The sequence below is a fragment of the Lagopus leucura genome, unplaced genomic scaffold, assembly GCF_019238085.1.
Source record: "Lagopus leucura isolate 7727_CA_CO unplaced genomic scaffold, USGS_WTPT01 Super-Scaffold_100157, whole genome shotgun sequence".
In the NCBI taxonomy this organism is placed as follows: Eukaryota; Metazoa; Chordata; class Aves; order Galliformes; family Phasianidae; genus Lagopus; species Lagopus leucura.
In genome coordinates, this window is record NW_024962334.1 from 18,656,322 (window position 1) to 18,668,918 (window position 12,597).

Consider the following 12,597-nt stretch of genomic DNA (forward strand, 5'->3'; position numbering starts at 1 on the left):
ACTTCATTCACCATTGACCTTCTGGATGAGAAACAAATTTTCATTTGTTGATCAAAGCCAGGCAGTTTATCCATTTGTTCTGCAGGTAGTCTAAATAATTTGTCCATTTTTTCTAAATCACATTTATTCATAGAATCACCAAGGTTGGAAAAGACCTCTAAGATCATCCATCCAACCATCACCAATACTTCTCACTTAACCATGTTGCTGCTCTTGCCATTGCCATTTTCCATGCTCTCTGCTACTCCATCACCAGCCTTGCTCTCAAACCTGTTTGAAATTCACTAACAAGTCTATTTACCAGGTGGCAAAAGACTGACATCATCATTGGAAAATCCCCATTTATTTATTGAACAAAGCTTCAAGAGTGATCAGAATATCAAATAGAAATGGGGTACAATCATACACTGGGTTGTGGAAATGCCCTCCCCACTCTGAGTCTTCCTTTAAGTTCTCCATTTCCATGACATTAGGACTAGGCTTTCTGTTTCTATTTGTTTGTCTTTTGTTTCTTGAAGTGGTGCTTATTAATGATGCATTTCCCTGTTTCACTTCCAAAATTCTTCCTTGAACAAAGTTATGCTTACACATTCACCCAGACTCTAATACTTCTCACATATAACAGGTGCATCCAAAAAAAGGCACAGAACAGTTCAGATTTATAGAAAATAGTAAACTAAAACTCAGTTGTTTAACACAATTTTAATTATTTTTAAAGCACTGTTGGTTTTTTCTTTTGAAAAAGAAAGTAAATAGTTGCTGAAAAGTTAGGAAAAGTGCAATTTCCCCATTCACTTACTGCCTGTTCCGTAAACTTGTTCACTTGTTTTTGAAGTTTTTGACATTCTTTGAATTTTTCCTTGTAATGGTCAGCAGCCATTTGTAAACGAAGCTTCAGATCCTCAACTTCTCTGCGCAGTTCCTGCTCTGTTGTGTTTGAAGTTTCCTTTAAAAAAAATTCAAAGAGAAACTGTTCTCCCTTCTGTTCTAACAGTACTGTTCCCAAAAAACCTTTATTTTCTAATTGAAGAAAGCCAAATAGTCTATGGAAGTACAGAATAAGTTCCTATTTTGTAGAAACTATCATTTTTACTCCCCAGAATTAACAAATCTTTCTCTGACAGATTTTGTGAATGCACAAAAACTTGAGCACTAAGAACTAACAATTTACCTGTTCGTTTTTCAAAGCTGTGAGCTTTTTAAGTTCAGCTAAAGCATCAGCAAGCTGCTTTTTCAACTTCTCATTTTCCAGACGTGCACTGTGAAGATCTGCCATGGTTTTATCTCGCACATTTACTGCATCACTCAGCTCTTTTGACATTAGGACAGCTTCTTGTTTGCTAGCCTGAATCTGATCTTCAGCTTTCCGAAGCTGCTCTTTTAAAATAGCTGCATCCTCCTGGGAAAGAGAGGAAGAGAATCAATCACCTTTATTTCAAAGCTTAAATAGAAGTTGGGAAGGAATTTGGAACATCCAAATGAAAAAAAAAAATAAAAATCAAATGTAGTTGGCTGTTCTAACAAGAAAAACAAACAAACAAACCACTAAATTCAAAGGAATGGTCTGCAAATACCCCTCATTATAATATAAAGGTCTTCAAGCAATCACCATCTCAAACCACACATTTGGGCATTATCAATTTACCTATATTGGATTTTTGTTGTATTTTCAGCATTAGTTTAAGCACATTCAACATTCAATAGCAATTTTTTCCCCCTATGCATAGAAGTAACAGGCATGAACAGCCATCCAACTTCAAAAAAATTGAGTTGGTTCTGCAATAAGACTGTAGAATTACAACAGTAAAGGCCCTACAATGCCTACAAGTGGTTTACATAAGACAACATAAAACAACTTTGAGATGTTCTGCATGCAATTTCATCTCCTAAGATCTTGCCCAATATGTTTTTCAGAAGGTCTTGAGAACAAGAAGTAAAAGAGAGCAAGCTGAAGTATGCAGCATCTCAGATTTGGCACTGCAGCAGCTGTATAGGGCAGCCCAAGAGCCACTGACCAAGCTGCACTGCTGATCTCTCAATCCTCAGGAAAAGCCCAAGATCACAAAAAAATAAAATAACAAGTAAATACTGTAATTCACTTGCAGGATCTGGATTCCTCAAGAGACTGTAATTTCAGATTGGCGAGTCTAGACATAAAAATCAAGTATCTCCAGTCCACTGTTAATTTTTAATAATCACTAGACAATTACACAGCAAGTGCAGTGGCATATAGATTCTGTAAACATTTATGAAGATGGATGGACCAGGAGATGCTATGAAGTACCCTTAGGTATTTTTACAGCACATCATGCTGTACGTCTACAAATTGATAGCGTAAGGCAAAAATGTTAACGATCCCACCAGTAATGTCATAAATGCTTCTCTGTCTTAGTAACTACCACATAAATGTTCGGGGCTTCCAGTACTGTGTGTGCACACACTACACATTTTTATTTTAAAGCAAAATACTGGAGTAATTTAACATGCTCAGAAACAAAACTGAAGAGCAGCCAAAAGACAAAAAGAATGCAAGCTGTAACTTAAAGCAATACAAGCATCTCTTTTTTTCTTCTCGGTATTTCCATTCTCAGCAGCACCACTTTTCTGCTGGTATTTACATTTTAAAGCAACACGAGTTAGAAATGTCTGTTCTTCCACTGCTTTTTCAGTGAGAAGACTACTGAAAAAAATACACAAGACAAACAAAATCCGCATCACCTGCATAATCTGACTTTCCCATGCTGGCCCAAAAAACTAACATCTCTCTCTGCTTTGGATCAAGAGCAGACTTCTGAAGCAAAGCACCCAATCATTCTACTATTACTCACCACACTTCAGATCACATCACAGAACACTCTCAGGGCAGGGATACTAGAATCCTCTTGGATAAAGTAAAACACCATTGTGCATCAAGACCAAACCTAACAGACTCCAACATCTAACAGGCATTCTATTCACAGCACCACAGTGAAACTATTTTTAAGTAACCCCCTTGGACCGTGTACAGCATGGATATCAGTTCTTTAGCACACTCACTCTCATACTACACCAAACTGCTTGCTAGCCACAGTATTACCACACTGCATAGCAAAAGTCACCTCCTCATTATAAGTCCTACTGGCACTCTTACTGCTGACTTCTCAGTTGATTTAGTCAATTTACATGGTACATTACTCTTCTCCAGTGTTACGTCATCATCTCTTAACAGTACCAGACAAAAGTCCTTCAGCACACCTTCTGAAGCCTCCTCTTTTCTCCTCCATCAGCCTCTGTACTCTCAACACTGCAATCTTTTCTCTAGTCTTCAGTCTCTGTCGTGCTTATAACTTCCTAACTCAGAGGAGCGCACCTCTTTTCCTGAACTCACAAATCACTTTTTCCACACACAGCTCCCCTCAGACTTCTTTACAAGAGGCACCTCAACAAGCTCAGAATGACCAAAACTGAACTGAATTTACTTTCTCCTTTGCTTATTTTCTGCTGAGGACACCACAATCCTTTTGACTCTCAGCCTGTTTCCTGAAAATATCAATATCTTCCTTTCTCTTGTCAAGCACATACTTTCTTAGATATATTTATCTTAAAGTAGGCCAATTATATTAGCAGTGCTTACCTTATTTGATGAGGTGAGCAAAAAAGCTTTCTTCATATTTTCTTTTTCAGCTATAAATAGCTGTAATCTGCCAACCTCCTCTTTATAATACGATATCATGTTTTCTTTGTTTGCATCCAAATTCTTAAACGTCTCGATCTCTTTTACTAGTTTGGTGTTTTCTATTTCTGTATTCTTCAAGTGTATCTGTAATGATGCTAAAAAATGTCAAACTCTTCTTCCACATTAAAAAAAAACTGCTGCCTGTTTGCTCTTTTAAATGTTTGCTAAATTCTAACTCATCTTTGAGACAAAGCAGAGCTGGTAAAGAGAAAAACAAAGCATTTGGTAAAATCACTGCTCTCACAGAAGATTCCTTGCTGAAATCCTTTCACCTTGATCATCTAACAACAGATGCACTCTACAGCTAGAAGCTAAGATCCTGGTTTCTACACATACCAAACCAAGCTTTTGAAAATTAGCCTCTCTCTTCACAACTGCAGAAAAACTAAATGCAAGCAAAATTACTTGAACGAAACAAAAGAAATTATTCTTCTGGTTGTATCTACTTGCAGTTACCTAGGCAAACAGGACTACACCAGCAAAATCCAGCTACCAAGACAAGAAACTGAACACTAGAGTTGCTTTTAAAACATCATCAAGTCTGTTATATAATGCCTATAAACGATAACTGCTGTGCTCAAGTGTTGTCCATTCAAAGACCAGATGATTTCTGCTGCTTAATTACAGACAATTGGCACACATTGAAAGACATTTGGAGACTTTTAACATGATTTCCAGTATAAAATCTGATGCTGCCTGCCACGTACAAGATATTTCCCTATGAATGTAAATAATCTTACATATAAGTACAGTTTCTTTCCCACAACCTCAAGACTTCCTTATTTCAGCATACCACCAAGAGTACAAAAACTAACGGCCATCAATCAGCTCAACTAAGTTGAGGGGTAATATTCCTAAAGCTTTATCAGTTTCTGTATCTACTTTGCTGAGAAAAGAGCCACATCAAATTAGGCAGAGTAGTACAACAGGCTCATAAAAAAATTTACTTTTATTTCAACAGTTCAGTGTATACATGTATAAGGAATGAAGTTACCTTATAAAGTTCTTTTTCATCTTTTTCTGTCTTTAAGACACATTCAAGTTGGTCTTTCTCAAGCATCACTTTCTTCAGCTTGTCTTTCATGCTAAGAAATTAACAAATTAATAGTAAAAACTATTACTGCAGAACAATCATCAACATACTAAAAAGTGTTAGTTTGAAAGAGCCCATAAAATAAGGAAGGTAAGGGACAAAAAGATTTAATACCTGTCTAACTCTGTTTCTTTTGCAATGGCTTTTTGAGTAACAGCCATGATGTCCTCCTCAAGCTGCAGCACTTTTGAAGCAACCTCATCATGTTTCTTCTTCAAATCATCATTTTCAGTTTTCAGAGTTTCTGATGCTTGAATACTAGTCTACAAAAAATTGCAAGTGTGTAATTTGAGAATGCACATTTCCAAAACAGTAAAATACCATCTGAATTAATGCTCGAGTGTTTTAATACTGTTGATTTCTATCTCATATACAATCTATAGTTCTTCTATGTATTTTATTTGTAACATCAATGGTTATTTAACAACCATTCTACTTCCACAATTTTTAGTTTCCTACATAAAACAACAGCACATATAATGTTTCCATAAAAATTATAGCAATTAATCTATTATCAGACAAAAGACCAAATCATGTTTACCATTCAAACTGACTAACACAGCAAGCCATGCAGCAAATACGAATTTGAGCATTCTGCTTAAACAGAATCACAGTTATACAATTAAAATATTTTATGTAAAACATTCTAAAAATGTAAAATATTTGAAGTTACTCAATGCCTTTACTTCAGTGCAAATGTAAGTCTAGAATATGAAGCAGAGAGCCAATGAATTTCTATTCTTCCACAAAATGTAAGACATACCTATTTTGAACTGCCCACCTGGTATGAAAGTATATTACCTTTGCTGTGCTTATTTAATATACTAGGAAGGAGTCAGTATGGAATATGCCTCAACACAACCATACAGCTAAGTGGAAACTACCAGCGACTATTGATGCAGGACAAAGAAAGATACATTTCATATCTTTTGTCCATCTCCTTTCTGCATATATAATAAATAAATACAATAAATAACCAATGGCTGCTCACATTAAAAAGCAAAGAGCTTATATTTTCATTTTCACTTCCTTTCACCTGAAAAGAAGGGAGACTTGCATTTGACTACACAACTCAAGTAAGACACAGCCAGAAGAAAAAGAATGGAGGCACTGATACTCCTTACAATGAGAAGTTAGTTATGGCACTGCATTATACTAGCTTGAACATTTGGGAGCCTCACAAAGAGATACAGGGTGATGGCAACTCCCAGAAGTGAGTCCTTTGTCACACTGAGAGATCCAAGATCAGAAGCCACATCAAGTACAGCTCTCATTATTCTAATTACAGTTATGTCCATACCATTCAAAGCAGTGGAGAATTAAATGTCATCTCCATTACAATAAAATGACTGTTTATAAACAGGTCCAGAGAAACATTATTTTCAATACAACGCTATTTTCCCAAGAAAAGAAATCAGTAACACACAACACAGTAATACATCACCATTTCTGTTACCAAAATTTAACAAAGCTCAGCTTAATATCATCCAGGCCAGTGATATGAATCAAAACGTAAACAAGGTCAAGGCAGACTGACCAACACGAGAGACTCCAGCACAACTTCCAATGTTTGTGCAGAGTTTAAGGTACAAGCTGTCTTTTCACTCTGCATTTGGAAGATAAAAGCACCAGTCCATCTGTTCATCATTTTTAAACAGAACTTAATGCCTCAAAACAACAAAACCGTACTGTTATATCATGAGAAACACACCAACCAGAGTTCATGGAGAACCCCTACTGGACAGATTCCACTTAACTAACAACGTTTTAAGTACAATAAAATATAATGAGGACTGGTTTTACTCATTAATTGTCAAAAATATGCTGCTCGCAAGTGTAATTAAGCCCTGCTTTTACAAGCAACTAAACAGAGGTTTGGACATGATGATCTGGGAAGCAAGAGGGGAAGTGAACTGTAAGGGTGGCATACGTAACTGATGTCTCAAACACTTCCTGAGCCTTAAATGAGCACCTAAAGTAGATTTTCGTTTTTGTTACAAATACAATTAAAAGTGAAGAGGAGCAATCCATTCCAACTACCTGAAATCTAACTGGCTTTATAACGTGCCTTAAAATAATTAAGAATTTGGAGGAAGGATCATGAATACAATGTTTGTCCTCCAACAGTGTTTTCAACAAGACTGACAACTTCTGTAAGGCTATTTCTGAAGAGCTATCAGCTTCCCGCAAACAGAAGCGTGTGTACTTTGGCATAATGAAGGCAGGATATTTTAATTAAAGCCTGTATTGCAAGTAAAACTTGCCATATAACCAACAGCAACAACACATTATAACTGCTTGTCCTTCCCTAGTGCAGTGGAGACTAATTACCCACCTCTGTTTTGAAAGTCTAGTATAGTAAAAAGCCTATTTCAATGCATATCTGTGTTTTCTCTAAACACCACTTTGGCATAACTGTAACTGTTGTAACCTAAGTGCCTTCAAAAGAATTTAATCTGATACATTATATATACAAACTGTACAAACAGTTCAAACAGGCTGCCAAAGGTAACATATATTAAAAGGAATTAATGGCCTGAAAAAATACACTCCACAAACAGCATTACAATTGATGCTGCTTTGCTAGTTATTCTAAAGGGACCTGGTATTAAAATGTAAAAGTTCCATACTTAACAGATTCTCACCTAATAAACGTGTTTAGATACAACTAAAGCCTACAGTTTTGAAAGAAGAAAGGATTAATTTTTAGAGATGACTTGTTATTTTACAGAATTCTTAGCAATTCAATTTAGATGCTGCAATCCCAGTTCCATACACTCCAGTTGCAGTGGTTCCAGTGCCCATAAAATTTAAAATGAGTGCTCTTTGACTATTTTACAGGTAAAGGTCGACTCTGTTTTAGGCACAGTCTGAAGTGGAAGAATATAATAAATGTATCAACATGTACAACCGCCAGTACCAAGATGATAATTAAATTGCTGATTAATTTACCTTAATTTATCTGATATGGCCATAAATCTACCTTTTCTTCCAGTGACTTAACAAAAAGAAAAACACAGCAAAAGCATGAATCATTTTAGTGAACTGCTTCAAAAAGACTTGTTTGAAAGATTATTTTTACACTGGATCTTCTCTTTAATCCAGTTTACAAACGCAGTCCCCCCACCTCCAACAGTTGCAACAGTTTTACCGATGAGAAGCAAATTGCATCACAAGGGTCACAATAAACAGCCAGAAGTTACAGAAGTCACTGCTGCAAAACAAAAGTTGCCAGGACAAAAGCTACTGTAACTTCTAAGAGTCCAACTAAAGAAATGCAACAAAGAAAACGCGAGGCAGCTGCCAAGTGAATTTATTTTCCAAGAACCAAAATTCCAGGTTGAAAAGTCTGATGTACCTTCAGACAGTTGAAGATACTGCACCCAAAATCTTTTTTTGCTGTCATTCTAAAATGGCAAAAGACTTAAAATTGATTATTTTAAAAAGAATTTCATCATAATCACATAAAAATCTATCCCACCCTCTGCAAAAAAACTGCCATTTTAACACTGTCATTCACTTATTCTTTCTTGTAAAAGGGTGCTAAAAGAAGAGGTATTACATCAACAAAAAATTTCTGAGTTATACATCAGTGGCTTTACATTTGTGTATCCTGATCACAAACGCGTTACACCCCAATCACCTTTTAAAAGCTAATCCCTAGTAATAGCTAGTTCCCAACAGCCTTTATTTTACTTTTAGAAATTACATCCATTACAAAAGAAGAACTAAAGTTTAAAAGTGAGCTATGCAACTCTCAAGCTAAGAGGTAATGTCACCAGATTCACACTAATATCTGTATTTACTTTTTAAATTTGAAAGAAAAAGCTAGCAACATCTTTCAAGTTTCAGCTGCTTCGATTTGTTTGAATGAAACTTTATGTCTGGGGAATCATTATGCTTCATACTCCACTGAGAATTTCAGGAATCTTATCTGCAGGAGCCTTTTGTTTAGCCCACTGACATCATAATAACTCCAACAAAATCATATGAGATACCTGGCTGGCATCATACCCTGTCTAAACTACCTCAAAGGACAAGCAATGAACACAACACGGAGTCCCAACAGCCACTGAAAAATCCATCTGAATATTTGTCAAGCCCCAAACATTCTGAAATGAAACCATTTTCAAAAGGAAAGTTAATCATTCAGCGAAGTAAAACAGTAAACCAATCTCAAACAAACTCTAAGTCTTTATCTTAATCACTGTGACAGGCAACAGATATACTGCTCTGAACACTCAAATCTTTCTAACCCAAAATCTAATACAGTAGTGATTTAAAGTGTTAGTTCAACTAACATTATTAAACAGAACGAACACTACGTGCCTCCTTGTACAAAAGTAAGGCCCAGCTCTGTAAAAGTTCATCTACAGAACATCAGTCATCCTGCAACTGTCATGAACAGTGCAGGCGTGCACTTCTCCAGGAGACAACCCAAACATTTACACACTGAGTTTGCAGCACAGGCATTTCTTCACTTCCTCGTAACTTCACTAGAAGCTGCAAGAAGTCATTCACATAAATACATACTCTGAATTTAAGTGCAGGCAGGACACCTATCTAAAACACTTAGGAGTATCTCCATTCATTCGGTGAAATAAATTTACATTAGTTTGTTCTATGTACGAGCACTTCTTCAACCATCACTGAATCAATAAGACCGTGTTTTCACAGAACATTTACAGCACCCTTTGCTACTATAATTGCTGGTGAAAATTCAAATTCTGATTGTTTGATTTGTATCTTTAAATTGTTATTTCACACAGTCAGCTTTTGCTTTGCTTTTGTTTTGTTTTAAAACAACGAATCTCCCTGATCTTTAGCCTGCAGGGTGTGTAGTGTATATAAAAACAATACAGTTCAATTTAAAGAGGCACTGAAAAAATACTTGACTAATTTACTCATGCACTCTGAACTAGGTACTTGCACTGCAGATTGATCACACTGCACAGCAGCATTCTGTCGCTGTCTAACCAGAGAAATTCCCCTTGTAAGATGGTATCAGAAGCCAATTCAAACAGAACCCTAACATTTGAAAAAAATTCTTTCCTGAAAAAAGCTACTATGCAGATGCATACTTCAGGAGAATCTGGGTTTGGATGGGTATCCTATTAAAAAGACCTACCAGGTAGATGAATTAGCTCGGTTCTCAATAGTGAAATAAACTTTCAAACAGCTGGGGGAAAGAACAAGTTCATTCAGTTAGTACATTCACTTTATGTACTTTATGTACACATTCTGCCTCTCTTTATGCGTGTCACAATGGAAGCACTTTGTAGATATTCCTAGGGTCAAACAACAAGCTGCTAACTCCTATATCTGTTGCTTCTGACTGAAGTTAAAGGTTTAGGAATACCACTGCTGTAGGAATAAGATTTAAAGCCAATCTAACACTAAAGAAATCAGAAGTACTCTTTGCCCACTAGAGGGAGACAAAAGATTGCAAAAGATCTGACACACAAGGTGCCCTCTGCAAAAATACAGAAAACCTGTGTTTACAAAACTGAACAGTTGCAGTGTCAAAAGAGCAAATCAATGAAGTACTGATATTGTAACTGCTGTGTGCTTCCCCTTTTCTGGAAGGTGATATTAAACCTTAGCAGAGTAGATACGTGCACTGCTGCCAGAGAGTACGCTTCAAGTACGTGCGAAACTGGGAACACAAAACAAACACAAAAAACTCCACAAAAAGCATGTGTTCAGGAATATTTTTTATATTTATAATGTATAAGATAAATACTAGAAATACTTGTATTTTATTTGTGTTATTATTTTACATATGAAGAGGCAATCAATTTTTGAATCAATGTTCTTCAGCTTTCCTTTTACCTGTCAGGTAAAAGCAGCTCAGTGATGCAGCTCTCACAACAGAGTACGTACCAGAGAACAAGTGGTTTCAGTAGGAAACAAAAGCAAAGACTAATGTTGAAAGCAACCTGAAAGAGTTCTGGTGACCACATACCTATGGTGCATCACCTTAAATAAAACAACTACAGTGACTAATTGCATCATCATTTTAACAGTGTTGTATTACTAGAATTGCAAGCTCTGTATATAGTATGATTCAAAACTAAAAAAATGCTATTATCAAGGAACATCATAGCAGTAAAAATACCAACAAACCAGTCAGAAAAAGATGTGACATTTCTGAAATATTTCCAATATTTCTAAAATATTTCCAGTATTTCAGAATCCCCACACCTAGAAGCAGGCAGTTAAACTTTTTGACTGATGATTTCATATAATCTAGGGGAAAAAGTGTAGGAATGGTTTAACCAGAACAAAATAGGCTGCAGAGGTACAGCCGGGACAGTGACCCACACCAACAACCATGCAATAGAACATCATGTTCATCAATTAAAGAAGTATTGTGGTTTAATCTAGCCTGTCAAAATATTATGTGAAATCCATCCAGCTTTGTGTACTCGTGACTCACTAAGTGAAAAATACGCACACTGCACATGGAGAAGTGCTTGCTGAAGTTTGGCCCTGTATTACTGTGGAACACAAACACACATCAGTTCATTGCCTTTTCTATACGATGGGCAAAATATTAATTTAATATACAAAACTGCTGAATGAATTGAATGCTTCCTCTTGGGCCTATCCAATTGCCAGCAGAGCTGGGAATTCTGTAGGCAAAGCAACAGTAGTGCTGGAGCACACGCCGTATTTAAGCACCAACACTGGCTAACACAAATCTTGGTGTCATGCAAGTATTCTTTTCCTGTGATAGTGACGATGAAAATCTAAGAAAACTAGGTTAAAAGAACCACTGTGTACAGTGCTACTAAAAACACAGATTTTTTTTCCACTCCAACATAAAAGAAAAGGCTAACCCTAAAATAGAAGTCTTTAGAAACAGGAGATGACTTGGATGCAAGACTTGCATGAAAAGCAAGTTCCAACAACTCTAGTAACAGTCATTTTATGCCTTGAATTCATTTTTCTTCCCCCTCCTTAGAAGGCAACTGAAGACTATCTCCTGAGCAGTAAGAACACTCTCAGCAAACCAAAATTGGTAGTTTTTTGTGACTTCTAGAGTAATACAAACACAAAGACTCACCTTCTCTTAAAACTCAAGAAACGCAGATCTCTGCCTCACTTACAAGTGTGCATACAGACCACTAGTCAGACTTTGTGGAACACTGACTATATTACATCTGAATACTTCTAATTTGGTATACTAAGTTCTCAAAAGACATAATACTCCTTTAGCTTGTATTTTCTCCTGATACTTTCATAGAATTAAAAAAATCAGAGAATTGCAGGGGTTTGAAGGGACTTGAAGAGATTATTGAGTCCAACTCCCCCTGCTAAAGCAGCTACCCTACAACAGGTTGCACAGGCAGGCATCCACACAGGTCATGAACATCTGCATAGGAAACCCCCAAATAGTCTGTAAAGAACAACATACAAAGCATCCCAACAAGTCAAAAGGCAGACACAGGACAATGGCTCCACTGCCCAGAACTCTGTAACAGTAACTAAGCATGCAAGAGCAATAATTAAGAGTAGGAGGGAAACAGTAGTTTGGTAGAACTGTGGCATTGTTCATTTTAGGAAATCATTTTTTTCTAATGAACATTCCTCATTCCAAATAACCCCTGAGCTATTTCTGAAAACAAAAGACTGAAAAATCAGTACCAACAAAAAGGGAAATTATCCTAAGGGGATATAAACAAATATGAATAAAAAGGGGACATTAAGAGAATTGTGTTTTAGCAAATCATTCTCAAATTGCAAATGTAGAGCTTTTCTATCCCTAGTTTCATTCCTATTTGTT

At 36.3% G+C, this 12,597-nt stretch overlaps 1 protein-coding gene across 4 annotated transcripts in view; it reads right to left on the reverse strand.

Moving 5' to 3' along the window:
* TAX1BP1 (Tax1 binding protein 1) overlaps positions 1-12,597 on the reverse strand; it is a 51,123-nt gene that overhangs the window by 17,833 nt on the left and 20,693 nt on the right. For 3 of the 4 annotated variants that reach the window (XM_042888317.1, XM_042888315.1, XM_042888318.1), the window contains 5 exons: positions 4,923-5,071; positions 4,710-4,800; positions 3,614-3,799; positions 1,172-1,399; positions 800-946 (listed from right to left, as the gene is read on the reverse strand). In XM_042888317.1, the coding sequence (XP_042744251.1) occupies positions 800-946; positions 1,172-1,399; positions 3,614-3,799; positions 4,710-4,800; positions 4,923-5,071 (801 nt within the window). The remainder of the gene's footprint in view (positions 1-799; positions 947-1,171; positions 1,400-3,613; positions 3,800-4,709; positions 4,801-4,922; positions 5,072-12,597) is intronic. The other variant, XM_042888316.1, reaches the window with a different exon arrangement.